At 40.2% G+C, this 20,158-nt stretch overlaps 1 protein-coding gene across 1 annotated transcript; it reads left to right on the forward strand.

The window, feature by feature from the left end:
- Positions 1–4,186: 4,186 nt before the first annotated feature.
- YIPF4 (Yip1 domain family member 4) lies at positions 4,187–18,893 on the forward strand. Its single transcript, XM_080408148.1, has 6 exons — positions 4,187–4,450; positions 7,957–8,110; positions 11,054–11,225; positions 13,311–13,388; positions 15,259–15,372; positions 17,730–18,893. Exons 1-6 carry the CDS (start codon positions 4,366–4,368, stop codon positions 17,865–17,867), a joined length of 741 nt encoding a protein of 246 aa, XP_080264274.1. The 5' UTR covers positions 4,187–4,365; the 3' UTR covers positions 17,868–18,893.
- The last annotated feature ends 1,265 nt before the right edge of the window (positions 18,894–20,158 follow it).

Genomic DNA, 20,158 nt, shown 5'->3' on the forward strand with positions numbered 1-20,158 from the left:
GCAGTGATTGATCGTCCCCCTGTACTCAGCCTGGTGAGGTCACACCTCGAATCCTGTGTTCATTTTTGGGCCCCTCAGTACAAGAAAGACATTGAGGTGGTGGAGCGTGTCCAGAGATGGGCAATGAGGCTGGTGATGGGTCTGGAGAACAAGTCTGATGAGAAGCAACTGAGGGAACTGGAGTTGTTTAGCCTGGAGAAAAGGGAGCTCAAGGGAGACCTTATCATTCTCTACAACTCCCTGAAAGGAGGCTGTGAACAGGGGAAGCTGGTCTCCTCTCCCAAGTAACAAGTGATAAGACAAGAGGAAATGGCCTTAAGTTGCACCAGGGGGGGTTTAGATGGGATATTAGGAAAAATTTCTTCACTGAAAGGGTGGTCAGGCATTGGAACAGGCTGCCCAGGGAGGTGGTTGAGTCACCATCCCTGGAGGTATTTAGAAAACCTGTAGACATGGTGCTTAGGGACATCGTGTAGTGGTAGACTTCGCGGTGTTAGGTTAATGGTTAGACTTGATGATCTTAAGGGTCTTTTCCAACTTAAATGATTCTATGACTCTGATTTCATGATTCTACTTTTGTCCAATAGCAGATGTGTCTGGCATTCTATGGAGCGCATACCTTCCACAAGCATCCAAGACATCCCAGGAACAACAGGGAGCAGCAAAATCATAACAATGTAGGTAAATAGAATAGAATCATAGATCTTGAGTTGGAAGAGACCCAAAAGAATGACTGAGTAAAAATCCCTCCTCCTCACAGGACTACCTGCAAATAAATCATGACTAAAAGCATCATCCAAAAGCACCTTGAATTCTGACAAACTGGCTGTAACAGAGTAAAGAGGAAGAGACACCAGAAATTGAAGGAAGCCTGTCACAAAGGTCCTGTAACAAATAAGTTCCACATAATAGTTAAGAAAATTAGTTCCTCTTACCAACTGTCTTGATTGCTCAACTTTTTGAAGGGGAAATCAGATCACACATGTCTGTAGGGCTGTTTTATCAAGACAGTTTTCAATTTAAAAATAGGCTACATGCTATAGGTGATTTTTTTTCACTGCTGCAAGGAAACTAATAAACACTGTAAAATGTCCACAGAGAACCTGAACCCAAGTTATATTTGATATAAACACAAACTTCAGTGATCTTTGGATGTGGCAAAGTAGTAACTATCTAGTCATGCTCTCTCCATACAAATCAGATTGGCTTTTATTTGTCCAAAAGTATTTGAGATGGAACTCGCAGTGATTTCTTTTAATGGGATATATACGAGAAAGGAGGTTCCTTCTCCAAATCAAACCACTGCTTTAACGCAATTCCTCATCCCATAACTTTTTCCATTTAAAATACATCCATATTTCTACTCCCACAGCATGTGATGAGCTCTATGTATGAAGTAGAATTAAACACAGGTAGCATGAATACCAAATTCAACCAAGTTTCGCTGAGACGTCAGGGAAAAAACTGTCCTCCGAGAACAAATGTTGGTATTCAGCAGGGAGCAGAGGGAGGGAGCTAATGGCTAAGCCTAAGCAGGGTTATCTGGGAGCTTTTCTGTTAAGTCTTGTAGTCATTGAACACATAAAATGTGAGAACCTGATTCCTGATTCTTCAAAGCATAGACCACAACCAGAGCCAGGACTGGCAACAGCATCTCAATTGTATTATTTTACAACTTCTTTAGGACTACATAGGTCTCTCTGCAGGTCAGTCAAAAACACGCTTCACAGCACTATCATCAACCAGATCATGAATGGACCATTTGGTGATGCTTTGCAGGTTATCAGAACTTAAGAAGCATTTCTTTAGAGAGAGGGTGGCCAAACACTGGAACAGCCTTCCTAGAGAGTTGGCTGATGCCCAAGCCTGTCCGCTCTGAAGTGGTCAGGCAGTTGGACTAGACGATCATTGTAGGTCCTTACCAACTGAAATCTGTTCTGTTCTATTCTATTCACCACAGTTGCTGCTAGCAAGGCTTGGCAAAGGGGATATCTTGGATGCAGCAGCTTAAACTGTGGGAGAATTTTCTGGATTTGCTAATTTATTTTAATGATGAACTAAAAAGGCACCCATTCTGGAGTGTATACAATATGTTGCATACACATTCTACATCTGATTTGTGGCTGTGCCAGATTTCCTTCTGGACAAACTGCAGGAAAGCAGTCCAGAAACCTCAGAACTACAGGGATACCAAAGATACTACTAATATACAGTGATTCACAGGTCCAAAACCAGATTTTAGTGACTAAATATTCTTTATTGTCGGCGCCGGGTGTACGGGGGATCCTTCCACCAATCGTACACACCCGGAGGGGCAGATTATCTTATATTTATATAATGAAACAATGAATATTCCATTAACACGTATACATATTCATTACCTGAACCCGCCTACCCTCGCTTCGTATGCTAATTAGCTTATCAGTCTTTCTCGCTTGCGCAGATTCTTCCAAAAATTGTGGGCCGGGGTCTTTAGAATGTGGGCAGTGGTCTATGGGAGGAAGGCCGTAGGTCTTCCTCATGGTGTACTTTTCACCTTAGGTCTCAAAAGTGTTGAGTTGGCAGACTTGTAGAAATCTTTCCCAGGGTTTTTACAATACCCCTTGTAGTTTTACTCAAGGACATCCAGCTGTCCCGTTATCTCCTTGGTAGGGCAGCTTGCTTTGCAGATAAGGAGGACAGCTCCCCTTTCAGAGATTTGCAACTTTCTTGCTAGAACAGTCTATATGATCTTTCAGACATTTTAACCCCTTTGTCGCTATAAAATTACAAGCTTATTTATGCATTAAAATGAATATTGGTTTATGAATACAAACTTGACCATATTATTTACAGCTTATTCACATCAGCAGGGCCTGGGCACAGCTTAAAAAAATCCTGTGAAAACCGCATATAGATACTGAGAGGGAGAAAAAAAAAAAAAAAAAAAAAAAAACTGGGAGAGAAAAAGAGGATGTAGGGTAACAGAATACATTTAGGTTTGTATATGTAAAACAATTAGCAAAAGGGTTGCAGGTGGCCATGACAATGCTGGGAGGTGGGGCCGTACAAAGTATTGCTGGACAGTAAAGATGGAAGCAAATCCTTCTGAACAGCCAAAAGGAAGGACGCATTTTTTTTGATATCCATTATGAATGGAAAATATTTGGGATGATGCTTTTAATTCAACAAAGAAATAAAAAGTCCATAGTTACATTTGAAAGGGTATTTGCCAGCAGATTTTTTGATACTTAAGTTCAAAATACTATTTTTAGCAGTATGCAGGAAGCAAATTGCATGTGTCAAGCAGCATGAAGACAATGAATAGACATGAATAAAATATCTCACTATGGAATGAGAAGCAGATTTAAAATTAAACATGATAACAGACGGTAGGCAGGGGCAGGCAGAAGGCATTGGCCATGTGGATGAACAACTTGTAGAAGAAAACTAGGAAAACTGTTGCAGATGGTGATGAGGGGGTGAAGCTGTCATCCTAGGGCGCTGCAGATGCAGAGTTTCCGCTGCCAGCCTTCAGATCAGATCTGGGAGGTCAGGCTGGACTAAAACATCTGCCCTCACGCCTCACACACTGCCCACCGCGAAGACGGCCGCTCTGGCACCGAAGCGGCCAGCAGCACCGAAGCAGCCTGGCCGGCCTCCGAGGCCCCTGCTTGCAAGGGGGTCGCTTCTCACCACCCCCAGAGCCTCGCCAGCCGCCCTTCCGCGAGCAGCATTCGCTGCAGGAACACTTTTTTTGGGGGGTTGAGACAGGGAATTCACCGGGGCCACCTTTTGGCGGGGCGTTCGGACGCCGCACCGACCCCGCACACGGGTCACCCCGCGGCCTCGGAAGGTAAGTGGCAAGGGGCGCCACGAGCCAGCAAACGGTGGGAGCCCCCCGCTGGGCCACAGCCCCACGGCCCCAGCCCACCACCGCACCTGTGCGCCGCCAAGGGGCCCCCGCGCGGTCCCGGCGCCGGCAGGCAGCTCCGGGGCAGGGGATCGGGCGGAGCGGCCCCCCCCGCGGGCAGGAGGCCCTCGGCACGGTGCCCCGCCGGAGCCTACCGCTCCCACCCCTCACACGAGTGGAGTCGCGCCTCGGCCAATCAGGAAAAGCTTTATACCGGAGTCGAAGTGACTCAATTCCCGAGACGGAGCCGGGGAGCCAGTCAGCATTGGCCCGGCGGCGACCAATCACGGCGCGCCTTGCAAGCGGCCAATCGGAGGGGCGCTGTCGTTGTTGTTGTCCTGTGAGGCGGCTGCGCGGTGGTCGTTGGGTGCCGGCCGCCGCCGCAGGAGGGACGCGGGGAGGCCCCAGGCCCTGGTGCCCGCTCGTCTCTTCCTGCCCGCACCGGCCCCGCAGCCCCCGCGGAGGGCGGGGAGATGCAGCCCCCGGGCCCTCAGCAGCCGCCGCTTTATGCGCCCAGCAGCGGGGACTTCACCTTTGTCTCCTCGGCAGACGCCGAAGGTGAGCGCGGGGCCGCGCTCGGGGCCGCTCTCGCTTTCCCGAGGGAAGGGCTGGGCCGGCCGCCGGGGGAGCGGGCGGCTCCCGTGCGGCTGGGGCGAGCGGTGCCTCCCTTGCCCTCCCCCCGCCCGCCCCCGCGGCCGGTGGCGTGGCCGGAGGCGGAGCGGGGTGGCTGAGGTGGCCGCTGCCCTCGGGGCCGCGGGGCGCCCGCGGCGGGTGCCGGGAGCGGCGCTTCGGGCGGCGCGAGCCGCGTGGCACCTCGGCGTGGCAGGGCCGGCCGGGCCGCGTCCCTCGGGCTCTCCGAGCCGTACGCCAGGCTGTGGCCGGCGGCTGACATAACCGTGACAAGCGCTGTCGCGGACCGCTCCTCATCCCCGCGTTGCTGGGAGCGCAGTTTGGTGTCTTTCGAAGATTGTCCCGTATGTTCGCAGTCGCTGCGATGCTGTGCCAAAGTCTGTGCCGTGTCTCACTTCAGCACAGTAATCGCGGGGGAAAAGAAGCTCTGCGTGTAGTTTAGGGGTGAAGCGTGGCCAACTGCTGCAGCACAAAGAGCTGTGGTGTACCAGCATGCCGTGAAGATCCGCCTTAAGAATGCAAAAATGAACGTACAGGAGTCAATGTTGTGCAAACTTATTTTGGTGGAGGATGATCTTTGGGCTTTACCTATTTAAACAGCAAGCATTCCACTTTATGTGTGAATTTGGTTACCATTGTAATTGTGGATAGGGGTAGGGGTTCATGTAAATACTGACTCATGTGCCCCACCCTGGAAAAGAATTACTGAAGTGGGAAAACTACTGAGAATACCTGTTCTTTAGTGAACTTCCCAGGCCTTCTGACAAGGAACGCTAATCAACAGGTACAATCTTGGCTGTGTTTTTTCATTGTTGTTGTTTTGTTTTGTTTTTCTTCTCTACCTTGGCCTGAAAAAGGATCCACGTACCTCTTCTGGATTCCCCCAGAAGTATTTGTTGAGCAATGCTGAACCCAATCCAATACAGCCACCTTTCCAGTAGGATGTGCTAAATTGGGCTCAGCTGTGTGTTCTTTATCAACATAAGTGAGGTTTGATCTCCTGCTTGTTCAAGTGTAGTTCTGTCTGCAAAGTCCTGCATAGACTTACCCTAACATATAAAAACATAAAGTAAACAGCTTGATACTTCTAAAAATACTAGATGTTGCACTCTGATTTCTATGTTTCCCAAATCCCGATCCCTGTGAAAGTATAAGCTGTTTTATTTTCCCATTTTATTTCCATAAGAGTTAGGCTGTTTGTGGGAAAGAATGCTGGAGAGGTGTTCTCAATTAAGTGGACAGATACAGTATAAAGAACAAGCTGTTAGGGTTGGGGTTTTTTTCCCCCTTCTATAAAAAATTTAGAGCTTTTAAAAATTGAGAGCAAAGACTGTCTTGAAAGCTGGTTTCCCACAGTGCCTGGTTGAAATGACATGTGCAATACCTCAGTTTTGCTTCTGTGGTGTTCTGCCTGAGACAGTAGCAGTGAAGGCACCCTAACTCTTCCTGGCAAGCATCAGAACCATCAATTCTTGGCAGATTCTTCAGTGCTTGGTTGGCCTGCTGTTAACCTTGTCATTCAAAGCAGCCTATAGAACAGGGGATGGTGGATTTTTTTCCTTGCTTTCTGCACCTTAATGTCCTATCTGAGATGTCTTGCAAAATAGACTTAAAATCATGTTAATAGGTTTCATGATTAAGAAGTGTTGTTCTAAGTATTCACCAATCATTGGACTGCTAAAAGGAATCTTAGTAAATAAGACTGGTGCAGAAGTTTCCCTGCCTCAGGATGGATTGTCAGTGAGCGGTCACTGAGAAAGGAGAAATAAATGGCTGGTTGGACTGTTACATTTGCTTGTCCTGACAGTCACGTTTGTGCGCAAAGAGTAGCAAGAACCTGTCCTTGCAAAGAAGTGTATTGTTGTAGCATAAGCAAATATTTTTAGGTGACAAAAGTGTCCCAGTGACAACAGAAAACTTTGGAGGCTTTCTTTACCTTGACGCCCAGGCATTGAGAATACATTTTTCTTTTTTCCTCCCTCTGTAAACAGCAGAAAAAGGCTTTTCTTGTGTCTTGCGAGATCAGTGTATGTGTGCTGGTACTGACAGGAGTGAAGAGAAATTCCTTTTTTAAGTTATGGTCATCTTTACAAGGATCATGCTCAGATGATGTTACAAGAATCAAAGCAATGGATCATTAACTCTCATGATTATGAAATGGTTGAAAAGCATTTATGGAGAAGCTTAAATTTAAGCTTGACTGGCCTAGAAAGCTTATTTGGGAAGGAGAATTTTGTTAAATTAATTGCGATACTGAGTGATCAGTGAATGCTTCAGACATGCTGGCTGAAGACACTATGAGATTCTGTCAGACCTTTATTTCTAGAAAACGACGTTGCATTTTGATAGAAAATGTTGCAATTGTGATCTGAAAATATGGCCCAGTTTGCCTCTGTGAGAATGTGTTTCAGGAATACTCGTGATAGCTAGGTGTTTTGGGAAATTTGTGCCTAGGAACTTTTCTGGGTGAAGAACGCACAACAATGAAAAGGCATTGGATGAGAAGAGAGTTTTTGTGTCTCAGTGTATTTGTAATAAGGTTTATACAAAAAAATTTACATGTTTCTGTTTGGATTTTTCCTTTTTAGCAAATAATGGAAATCCATGATTTCATAAAGGAATAATTATTCCTTCTTCTACATTTTATTTCTTCCTTCAAGTTGCTTGGTATATTTTCAGTTACTATTCTGCATTTTTCATCTGTATATAACAATACGAGACAACAGAGTAGTATTTATTGGTGACTTTGACGCAGCCAGAACATATATAAGTTGCTCTTTGTTTTGGTTTCTTTAATACTGTGGCACAGCAAGATCATAGTATATTGAAGAGAACTCCTTGTATCTCTTCTTACTGGCTGGAGCATAAGGATCTCTGATAGTATTTTTTTTCTAATATTTTCAGCTGTATTAAAGGCAATTACAATTACAAATGAAAACATTTGGTCTTCTTTCATGAGAAATTGGACATAAAAGCAGAGAATGTTTTAGCTGAAGCAGTGCCACTGTGCAGAAGTGGGCTCCAAAAGAGGTATAGTATGATCAGAAAAGAAGTAGTAAATAATCTACAACTTAGAGTATGATGAGACTTTCATTAGTGAACTCCTTTTATGCCATATGCTTAATGATAAAGCACACATTGAAGGCTTTCTGTCATAACACTGTGTCATCAAAACATGAATTCCATTTGGAAGCTAAGGCTTGGTAATTCGAGACCTAAACCGACGTTGTTGCTTTTGCATTAAAACTGGAAGTACCCTTTCAAATTCTGTATCTGTTAAAGTATAATTTTATTCTGTAACTTTGAATATTTTGTGGTGAGGAGCAGCACATGTGGCTTTATGTATCTGTTGCTTATCTTCCAGTACTTTTGAAATCTAATGGCTTTTGGCCGTACATAAAAAGGTGTATCTTTCTCTCCCTTTTTCTTTTAAGATCTTAGTGGCTCCATAACAACTCCAGATGTTAAGCTAAATCTTGGAGGAGAATTCATCAAAGAATCTACTGCAACTACATTCCTAAGACAGAGAGGGTATGGCTGGCTTCTGGAAGTGGAAGATGATGACCCAGAAGATAACAAGCCACTCCTGTATGTCATAATTATTTTTGGGTATCTGTCTTTATTAGTAGTGTAGGAAAAAAACCCCAACTTGTAGCCTCTTAAGTTATACCCCAGCCTTTTGCTGTGACTGGAATTCAGTTCGACAGATTACTTGACCAATGATTGTTTTCTAGTGCAGGAATGAAAACATGATGTTTCTTATTATGGGTTTTATTTTTAGCATAAAAGAGAGGCTTGTTGTTCACTGTGGAGGAGGAAGGAAGGAGGAAGTAAAATCCAATTTTATTAATCTCTAGAAGTATAAAGCTTTTATGGCTTTTCTGCCCTTAGGTGTTGATCTTAAAATGATAGAATCGTTTAGATTGAAAAAGACCTTTAAGATCAATAGCGTCCAACTGTTAACCCAGGAATGCCCGGGTGGTATCTGGTATGGTAATTTAAAAATTAGGTTGTATTCTTTCCATCTTCTGCACTGATTATGCGAGTTCTTAATGCTGTCAAAGAATTGGAGGCTAAGGCAATCCTGTGGAAAGATTAATGTAAGGAAATTCGGTCAGTTATTCTGAAGTGAAAGCATTATGAATCATGCTTATTACAGTAGGGATGCTAGAAGCAAGGTTGCTCAAACTTTATGATCTTTGATGTTATAAAGATAGATTAAAAGTGTTGAAAGACAAAACTGTCCTTAAAACTGAAAATCTCAGCATCCCTTGTTCTGTTCACAGAAACATGGGTGGCTGAAGAAAGTTTGTATCTTAAGGTTATTACACTGTGAGTCAGGCAGCCTGGGTTTTGGTCCTTGTGCTGCACCTAAGCAACTTCATACTCAGTGTCTCACATACAGGAAAACATATACAGTGTTTTCCTGTGTGAATTAAAGATAATGATGCTTTAAAAGCTTGAAGTGAGCAGGTGAGTACTCTGGAGAATTCAAATGAGAGTGCTGGGAGAGAACAGATGTCTGGAGAGTTTAACAAAATGACACTGCTACTTGAAAAGTAAATTAAAGTGTGCAGAAGTAGCTCCTTGTGTGAATAAGTCTGTTCTATAAATCTCTACTTTTTCATTTTGAAACAGAATGGTGTACTGATGTGAAAACATATGAATTCTCTTTTTTGTGTAACTTTTTATCCCACAGAAAACCCAAGTTTGTGATTCAAAGACAGCTAGGTGTTCTTAGCTGCTGATTGCTGGAAGTGAGAGGAATGCCAGGGAGATAAATGATCAGTTTGTGGCAAACGGGATGAATATAATCATCCTCACAGGAAAGGCCTTAATCTGACTTTCATGTAGCAGTTTTTACGCAGTTAGGATTATTCCCAGAATATGTGCTGTAATGAAGCTTGGTAACCTGAATCCTACAAAGGATTTCAAGAACATCAGCCAGCTAAGGGAGGTTCACCAGTGTGGTGCTGCTGGGCAAGCATTTTGTTCAATAGAATTGAGATTATTTTATGATTTTTTTTTGGTCTCATTGGGCAGCCTTACTCCAGACACTTATTTCCTGCTACACCTGCCACATTTCTGAGGTGAGATAGCTGTGAGCTTCATGTGAAATGCAGTTTATTCACATGAGAAACTGTCAGAAGCCCTAGGTGATGACAAAGAATTATTTCTGGCAGGAAAATATTTGTGTTACACAGTCTTTAGAGTAAAATATAGGAATACTACATCCTGTTTAGGTAAATGGAGGAAAATAGAAGCTTCTAGTCTAATCCTTAAATTCAGGGATGTGTTAACAATTTCTGTTATTTACTCACAAGTTAGTAATATCAATTCTGAAATAGCTTCAGTAATAGCAATCCTGAAAATGCCTTAAGAGACTGAATGAGCAGTTGTCATTTTGCAGTTGTTTTGGGTTTTTTTCTAAGAGAAATTCTGGTGAATCATGTCTTTGCATTTATTTCTTGCTTCAGCTTTTCTGGGGGGAAACCCATAATTCAAGGCCTTGTACAAAACTTTCATAAATGGACTTAGGACATGATTCTGCATTTTTCTCTGCTGTGCCCCTAAATGTAGAGCAGAGAGATATCTGCTGGAAGTCTCTTGCAACTCTTCAGAGCTCCTCAGTCATGACTGCATAAGGAAAACACTAACGTACAGTTCTGTTGTAACATTCCATGCATAAACTCAAAGAAGTGGAATTGGCCTTTACTTAGAAAGTGCAATTCCCTCCCATAAGGAGGGATTACTAAGACAATCACAGCAAGAGGTACCGGTTCATAGTCTCCTGTGCAGAAGAGTCTTCCAGTCCATGTGTAGCTGCTTACCAATAGTTTGTAACAGGGATTGGAGAAGGCAATTAGAGAAGAGCAGATCTGTTGATAGAATTTATTGCTTGTTTAGTTGGCTTTTATTTATTTTTACCATATTGGAAACAAGCCAGTAATTAAACAATTGGTATAAACTGGTCTCCTGAAAACTACTGTGGTGAAGCAAGTTAAACCCGATTTTACTTTAAAAAATTGGTTTTACCTGATATTTTTTGAATGGTTTAGGATTAGTGAATGTAAAGGTATTCTTTCTTGTGGAGTTTGAAATAAAATGTGCCCGTAATAAGTGTGCTCAGCATAGGAATGCACAGACATTCTACTTCCGTGTATCCATGCCTTTGACTTTTTAAGTAGTTAGAATGGTATGAATGTGTCATGTATTCCTGCATGTCAGAAAATAGATTGACTGTCTTAGACTGGTAGGGTATGTTGTGTGTTTTCTGTTCTCAGTCTTGTAATTGTTTTTTGAATAATTAAATATATCTAGCTGTGTCACAGCGGTTATTGAATGTGGGATGAAGGTATGGTGTTGCTTTGTTGTGGACAAACTGGTCCTTTGCTAGTTATGGCTTCAGAAAGCCTTATGGGTGACAGGAGGCTTGTTCTATAAACCTACTGTTTGCCCCTGCACTTACTTTTTTATGCTCTATTTTATTACCATGTTGTATAGTAATGCTCACTTGCTTTACAATTTCAGGGAGGAACTTGACATTGATCTGAAGGATATTTACTACAAAATTCGATGTGTGTTGATGCCTATGCCATCTCTTGGGTTTAATAGGCAGGTAGTGAGAGACAATCCAGACTTTTGGGGTCCTCTGGCGGTTGTACTCTTCTTCTCAATGATTTCATTATATGGACAGTTTAAGGTAGGTATAAGCCTTCTACCTAAAAAGAAATCTAAACTAAATCTGGGGAAATGATTGCTAAGCAATTTGCATTCTTACGTAGGTAGAATGTCTTTTCTTCGCATACTAATGCGGGGCATTTCAAATGCTGTTTCACAAGTTAATCTGTAGAAAGACAGCAGTAAGAAATTAATTAGATAGCCCATGGATAACTTGATCATGATGAAATGTCAGGTTTGGTTTTGTACAGTAAAAGAAAGGAAAGATGTGGTTTCTGGAGGAAATAACTTGATACTAACAGGTTTATAGTCATATTAGTGAATCTTCCCATTTGAATTGTGACCTTATGTTAACATGTTTTTTATTACCAGAAAATGTTACCAAAGAATATTTGTTTGGATGCCATATTTTTTATTTTCTGACAAATAAAGCTACTTGTTTAATTCATACTATATCACTGCCGTTACCTGGTATATTTAATCTCCATTAGTGCCATTTGCTATTTTGTCCTCCCTGCTCAATTACAATCAAATAACTTTCCTCTGGTCAGTAGGCTTTTTCTGTAATTCCTTTTGAACTCCAGGGTGGATAGCTATTCAGAGGCATTGTGCAGATGTAGTTGGCCTCCATAAACACTGTTAGCTTTTTTTCTTTATGTTCAGATTGACAGTAGAGAAGCGGTATCTTTCGTAGTCACAATTTATATGTGAGCCTAGGTGATTCTGATTCAGAAACCTTTGCGACTATATGTGTAGTTACAGTTGTTTAACATATAACGTAGTAAAGCAATAAGCCATATGTGAAGCAGCAGAATGTGCTTATGCAAGGATTTTTGTGAATGGTGAGATAAAATCACTCCCTTTATGACCTCTGGCTTCCATATGGTGTACCAACGCTGACGAAGAATTCACTCTGTGTCTTGTTTCTATGAACTTGAAGTGAGTAGACTAAATCACTGTATTATTAAAGTCTTTTGGGTGGACCACTTAGCTGTCTCCCAGGCAAAGCACAGACCGTTCCTTGACCCCACAACAGATAAGCTACTTTCTGCAGTTTGTGTACCTACTGTACATGAACAGTAGGTCTAACATTTCTTAGAAACAGTGGATTTAACATACTGATGTGAAAGTACTGTATATGTGTGAGGAGGGAAGGCAGTAGCTAGCAGCAGAGTGACTGACAGCAGCTAGACTAGATGAACTGAAAGGTGGGCTGTAAGCTGGGGAGAGATGAGCATTCCAGCTTTAAGACTTTAATCTGGTCCCCTTCCTTTAGACAGTGGAGGAAAGCAGGAGGTAGAAGGAGGCCATGTGCTAGTTTCACAGATAGCATAAAGCTGTTGTTATGGACTTAATTTTTAAATTCAGCCGTCATGCATTTGAAAATAGACTGGACTGAACTGTTGTTTCCTTGTAAAAAGGTATTTCAAAAGGGAGAGCAAAGGGGAGACTATAGTCCTCCCAGAGGCTCAGCTCCAAGAATAGCTGAGTTACTTTGAAGATTCTGTTAAGCCAGAAAATGATTTTTAAGATTTCACCTGTTTAAGAGCAGAGCAATGAAAGAATCAGGAAAAAAATGGCAGAGTATGTCCCAGGAGTCTGGGGCTTCTAGTAAGCTGTAATCATTATCAGGCTCTACTGAGAGTTAGTCCTATGTCTTCTGAGCATTCCCAGTTTGCGTAAAGTGGCATCCTTATGGATGAAAGAAGCAGAATTCCAACTCCTTGTATTGGTTGAGCTGGCTTTTAAAAACTGAGGTCACATTTTGTAATAGGCAGGATATGAAGACATTTATTTAGCTAGGGTGGTCTAAGCTTTAGTTTTAAGTAAACTGTACTCTGCCACAGTATTACAATACTTAGCAAAACACGTTGCATATACATTCCACATTCACCAAGCTTACCGTTAATGTGATTCTGTAAATGTAACCTCTGAATTTTATTCTCAAGTTGCATTGTGATACTAAGTAAAAATATTCTTGCTGCAATTCAGAATTGTTTTGCATTTAAAAAAATCTGTGACAGCAGTGAAAGTGGTGATAGAAATGAGTTTTCTTTTATCACAATGATAATGATTAATACAAATGAATTATTGTTTATCTCTTAAGGTTGTTTCTTGGATTATAACTATTTGGATATTTGGATCCTTGACAATTTTTTTACTGGCCAGGGTTCTTGGAGGAGAAGTAAGTACCTGTATGCAAAAAGGACATAAGAGGGAGGTAATGTAAAGTCTCTTGACTACATTGTTCAGTAGTAGTTGGGTTTTCTTGGTGCTTGACTGTGGACCTTGTAGCTGACTAAGAATGGATGCAGTTAGTAAGTGTAATGCCTACATTTTGGGTTGTTGGCCATCAAAGTAAAATCTGAAATACAGAGATGGTCAGCTAGCCTTTCTGTGTACTGGATGGTGCGCTGGTTGTGACAAACAATCTGGCAATTTGTACTGTGAATCCCAGAAGCTCTTAACAGGTGCCTGTGATCCAGAGCTGAAGTCCATTCTTGAGGGACAAGTGCTTTCAGTTTATTGGTCACTGAGCCATTTAGGGATCCTTTCTCCTTTGCACGGCTCTTGCACTGTGCTTTGTTAAAACTTCTATTTTTTTTTTTTAATGGGGCTAACAGCAATTGTATAATGTCCTTGTGGGTAGAGTACCTACCAGTGTTTGTTTTTATCTTTGGACTGATGCAGTTCAAACCCATTAAAGGATGAAAATCAGTGCATGTTCTTGAACTGCAAAGCCAATTGATGTTCTGACCTACATACCTCCCTCCAGCTGCTTGCACCAGCAGGGTTGGAAGAGCCGTTTGAGCTGTTTACAAATGAAGTCACTAAGTGATTCAGGTGTAAATAACAACAAATGACTTGCAGCAAGGCCCACAGACAGCTACAGTGAAAACAGTCAGGAGGGTAGAAAGTTCTTAAAAATGGCTCTGCAGCAAAAAATGCATTGAACTGTGTTGTGAAGAACCAAATATTCAGTGATGCCCAATTTTTATATTTTTACTATGCATCTTGCATTAATGATGAATAATGTTTCAGATTTCCTACCTTATTTATCTTTACATTTTTTAAACTTTCTTCTAATTATAATTGCTACCGTCTTCTAGTGTGAACACTGTTTTGAAAGAAAAAGCTTTTACAAATGTGATCACATGGTATTTCTGCATGCCACATAATCCAGATGCCCTTAAATCAATCTGTTTTGCAACTCAAAATGTGAAATTATTAGAATGTATAAATTGGCAAGGAAGTGTAAGTGCACAGTTGACTGTGAAGGATCAACAGCCACAAGAGAGTGATTGCAGGATGGTCACTTGTCTCGCCAGTATTTTTCCTGTTAAATCCAAGAAGCCTAATTTGGCCCAGGAACATTTCAAACCGTAATAGGGGAAAATCAGACATTTTAATCCCCATGAAGCTAAAAACCGTTACAGAATTACTTTGAACAAATCTGTTTAAGATAGTAAAAATAATTTTAAACTGGAAATCAGATATCTGTGCCTTAGAGGGACCAGGTTCTAGGTCTTCCACTGATGCCAAAAGCATTCATGTACTTCATGCATTTATTTATGTATAATGGATATGAGTATGTTAATGCAGGAAATTACATCTTTGCTACTTTTGACAGCCAGGACTACAGCTGGTGATTTGAGAGGTCTGTTCTCATTCTGTGCTCCTGGGTATCACACACACACCATGGAGAGTGGCAGTTGAGAACCACTTAAGGCAGAACATGAAAATTTGAGCAGTGGGTGGAATTACATATTTAACCTGTATAAATTCTTCCCTTGGAAGTGATAAAATTGTCATTTACAACTTTTTTTTTTTTTTAAAAGGACAATGTTCTAAGAGAACTGAATGATTAATTAAAAAAATTCTAGGGGGTAGCATACAAAACCAATTTTCATGCTAGCAAGCTTCCTTTAGTTGAAATCTCATGAATACCTAAGAAATTATTATTGCTATTCATACTGTTATTACAAGATCAGATTGTGTATGGTGACAAAGATGGAGTACTACAAAGCTTGTTTTTATGTGCTTGAAAATTTCAGGTTGCTTATGGCCAAGTTCTTGGTGTGATAGGATATTCCCTACTTCCCCTCATTGTCATAGCACCCGTACTTTTGGTGGTTGGATCATTTGAAGTTGTTTCTACCCTAATAAAAGTAAGTTCAGTATAATCTATTGTGAATTGTTTACAGTTATTTTTAAGTCACTTTCCTAAGACTACAAGTATTAATCTGTTCAGGATGACATAACAATGTGTCAGAATAATCAGAACTACAATGTGAGGTCTGTGATCCTCTTGGTGGACATGACTGCTAAGCAAATTCTGTTTCAAATGTTTGAGTACTTGGGGGATGTACAGACCTGTTGCTATAACAACACCTGTTGTTATCAGGTTAGCTTATATTTAAATATTTTGTGGTGCTCTAATGGTCGCATTAAAAATAAATAGGATTATCATTTTGAGAAAAGGATGCATAACTAAACCTCAAAATGAAGAATCTGAAAATAAGCCGTTTGATCCCTTCCCCCGTCATCCAGTTTATTTTTAGTTACTGCAGCATGAATATGACATTAGTCATTATTCCGAGACCTTCCCGTAGTGGTAGCTTTACAAAGCCCTTGATACCCTTTGCAGAGACGGCAAGTATTGTTCTGATTTACCGCAGACGTGGAACGTAAGGCACAGAGCAAGAGTAACTTCCCTTATACCACCTGCTGTTGGATGCTTTTTATGCAACTAGCAACGTTCCCTGATAGATCAGAAAACTACATAATGTTCTTGAACGCTTCCAGTACTACTTAAAACCCTTCTAGGTAGCCTTTGAGGTCATTGCTGAACTTTTGGAAAGGTTGGCTGAGGAAGTTCTCTTCCTAGCTAAGCTGTACACTTTGAGTTCTTGTTCTGTTGATTTGATTGATTTCTGGTTTTTTGGCGTGCTGGTAAACAATATAATTGAAGCACAACTGAAGTGTATGATAAATAACAAAATTGCTCTGTTTGTGATTTGATAACTTGTAATTACTGTGAAGCGATACAGTCAGCAAATCATTAACTTGCCAGTTAACTAATGTATAACTTGAAAATAAATAAATGTTAATGAAAAGTCTGTTACTTGAGTACTGGTAACAATCTTACATGAACTTCAGGGTGAATCTGTGCTAGGTTCTTACCTTTACATCGTTAGTGTGAAAACGCAGGACGAGCCCCATACAGCCAAAACTACTTATGCTGTGACAAGTACTGCTACTTACGGCCTGAGAGCTCTGCGCTTGGGGAAATATTTCCCAGTCCTAGAGTTGGGGAACTTACAGTGAAATAGTGACATTCCAATCAGTTCTTTTCCAGTTGCAATCAGCGAAGTAATGCACCTCAATTGTTTCAATTGCTGCAATTTTCCTAATGTTTCTTAGGGAATTCAGTCATGATTCTTGAATGTTCTTCCTGTCCATCTCTGCAATCCTAGGTTAGGCAGCAAAAACAGGAGTATGCAATCACATGCATATTTTTTGTTGGGGTTTTTTTGTTTGTTTTTATAATGGCAGTTGAACAGGCCACATAATCCCTCAAGGGGCTTCAACTCCTGACAGAACTGTAGGACAAGTTCTTTGCTGGGGTCCTACTATGTCTGCCCCCTTTGCTCTTGTGTTTTGCAGAAGATCACAGTGGCTTTGCATGCTGGATGGTTTTAAGTATTTTTTTCCTTTTTTTTTTATTAATACTCGAGGTGCTGCTAGAGGATAATAATGTCTGATTACTTTTTGCTATAACCTTGTTAGTTTGAGGTTTGAGTTAAGTTCACTGGCCTCAAGACATTTTTTTTTTTAAATAGGCATGTTAACTTCATATAGCACAGTGGATGTTCATAGGTAATGTTGCTTTCTGCCAGTCTTTTAAACTGGTTCTTTCTTAATTTAGTAAGCAATATAGTTTTTGATACAGATTGTATTTTGGCAGGCTTCTCACTGCACCTGAAAGAACTATGAATATGAGGTTCAGTTACCTTGAGGTGGAGGCACCGTAATTAAAGAAAAGTTTGAGCCAGATAAATCCTGAAATAAAAAATAGTAATTAAACTCTCTGGTGTATATATTATAGAGGAAGAGTCAAGTACAGTGACTCTTTTGCTTAAAGAAAGGGAGGGGTCAATAGTTGGGGTCAGTCAAGGTAGAAAGATAAGTTACTAATCCGGTGATGTTTCAGATTACCAGTGTATATGGCTTGCTTTATGATGTCTGTCTTATATTAGAGAAAAGTTACTGTAGATCCTTAGCTGTTTACTTCAGTAAAAATGGCTCAAATAAAAAATAATATGACTCTTTGTTAAATGTTTCTCTAAACTTAAATGAAAATGTGTAGTGTATTCTTTTCTATTCATAGTGTGTGTGTGTGTAGTTCTCCAAAATTCTTGTTTGAGGGAGTCTTAATCCTGTTGAGAGAAGAACTGATTTTTGTCTTGGTATTTGGAGAGATTTTCTTGTGGTGTCAGCTAAGATTGTTCATCTTCTTTTTCAGTTGTTTGGAGTCTTTTGGGCTGCATACAGTGCTGCATCATTACTAGTTGGAGAAGAATTCAAGACCAAGAAACCCCTCCTAATTTATCCAATCTTTTTATTATACATTTATTTTCTGTCCTTGTACACTGGGGTGTGATCTAGTGCAATATGAGGCCAGAAACTGTATTTTATTCACTTGCAGACTGATAACACATAAGAATAAGGAGGCTGGAGATAACACAAGTGACTGTTTTGTATCCAGTTGTCAAGATGTTTTAAGATCGGAGAGCATATTTGTGTATATTATTTAATGAAGCAATTGTAGCTATATAGATTTGTATCAAAGTTCTAGGTTTGTTTAAAACTCTTCAGATTTTAATGAACAAAATAAAAGAACCTTGTGTTTTATAAGAAAATGCAGCAAAACCACAACTCAATACCTGTGCCAAAAGCACTAGGACCAGATAACTACATTCGAGGAGAAAAATGAGAAGTTAACTGTAACAATCTCAAAGTGCAATTTTTCTTTTGAGCTTAAACACAGCTGGCTTTTTTGGCACAGCAAATTCTGTAGATAATATATATTTATGAAACAGTCCTGATTGTTCACAGAATAGTCTGTATAATCAAGACATGAAGATACTACTTTTAATTTAGTGCCTCAATTACTTTGATTTGGCTATTGAGTTTTTATAAATTCCAATTTGTTTTCAAAACATGTATATACTGTGTATTTTGTATCTATGGCTTGTGTGTAGCGTAAATACTCCATGGTTAAGGATGTATATTGGGTTTTTAAAAGATTGAAGATACAAGTATTTGAAGTCTTCATTTAATATCTCTGACCAAAGGAGCAAGATATTTACTGCGTGACATTATTAATTAAAATGCATACTTAGAGAAACAAATTATTTTACTTAAAAGTATAAATTTACAGAGAAAAGGGGGAACACTTTTCTCAGCTGTAGTGGTGGCTTAATGTTGGAGAAAAAAGATGATCTATCAAATTTGTGTGACCTTTAAACAATGTTATTTTATGATGGCAAAATAAAAATAATGCTTCCCTAACTGTTTTACAACATCTTGCTCTGTCTTGCTTTTAATAGCATGCTACTTAACACACATCCATTCCCTTCCCCCCCACCCCCCAGTACTATTAATTCCTTGTAAAGAGAAATAAAAAGATTTGTAAGGCCAGATTTTCCCTCCACTAAATAAGGCAGAATTACAGCCTTAGTAACAATTACAGTCTTGCTAATTTTGACTATCCAAGAGTTATGTAATAACGTGATGACATGTTAAATATTTCCTGTGTACTGTGTTGATGGCTTATGTAATGGTCCTTATGGTAATGTTTCTTCATGAGGGAAGTCCACTGAAGTTCACTTTGCATGGTACTAACTTAGGCATTTGCAATCTTCAGTATTTAGTATTGACAAATAGATCTTAAGATTCTTAATTGTTTTTGGGGTGGCTTTTTTGGTAACAGGAAAAAAGCATTCCCTATCCTTTTTTTTTTTTTTTTTAACGCTGCAAATAAAAATCAACCATGACAAGGTAATAGTAGAGGCTGTCTTTGATCCCTGATGGACATATTTCCTTATCAGAACTGTAGCTTTTCAGCTTTTTAGACTGTGTAACTTGCTGTTTTGGTCACTTATTCTTACCACTCATTATTGATGCAAAATATATATTTAAATTCCAACTCTACCACAAACCTCTAGTTTATTTGGTCTGCTTTTCTGGCTGATGCTTGTATTGGTTTTAAACAGAACTACTTACAATTGATGCTAGACATCAACTGTAATGTAATACTCTAGGATGTCATACCTTAAAGGAGAAAAATTAAGAGTGAGTGACTTCTCACCTAACTTTTGACTTCTGCAGAAGTTCCGGTGGAATTACTGCAGAGTCAAACTAAGCCAATTATACCAGCAAGTTACTTCTTATCTGCAAATGTTCTGTGAGCGTTCATACCGCATTCTAAAAAAAAAAACCAAACCAACCAACCTTAAAAAAAACGCACGTTAGTGTATTTTTTTTAAAAAAAAAAAAAAAAAGCATGTTAGCTTTGGAATCTTGCATGATAATCTGGTTTTATCTCTTTTTTTTTTTTTTTTTTTTTTTTTTTTCATGATTTACACTTCTTTTTTAACAGGAGTATCCAGCTAGTATGGGAAGACTCAACCCGGGTCCTGTGAATACATGGTTAACTAACAACCACAAACATGAAGGGCAAGGACACATGTAGGTTACTAGGCTGTCAGAGAGCTTTAAGCTTAGTTATCCTTTGCATAGCTGTTCATGAGATGTCTGTACTGGATCCTGTGCATCTGGAATGACTATGAATATTCAAAGGATGCAAGAAATGTTCTATTTAACTTCCGCTATACTAATGTTCTGTGAAATTTATAGTTGCAATTTTAACTGTTCCTTTCCACAGACTTG

The sequence above is a fragment of the Falco punctatus genome, assembly GCF_963210335.1.
Source record: "Falco punctatus genome assembly, chromosome: 12".
In the NCBI taxonomy this organism is placed as follows: Eukaryota; Metazoa; Chordata; class Aves; order Falconiformes; family Falconidae; genus Falco; species Falco punctatus.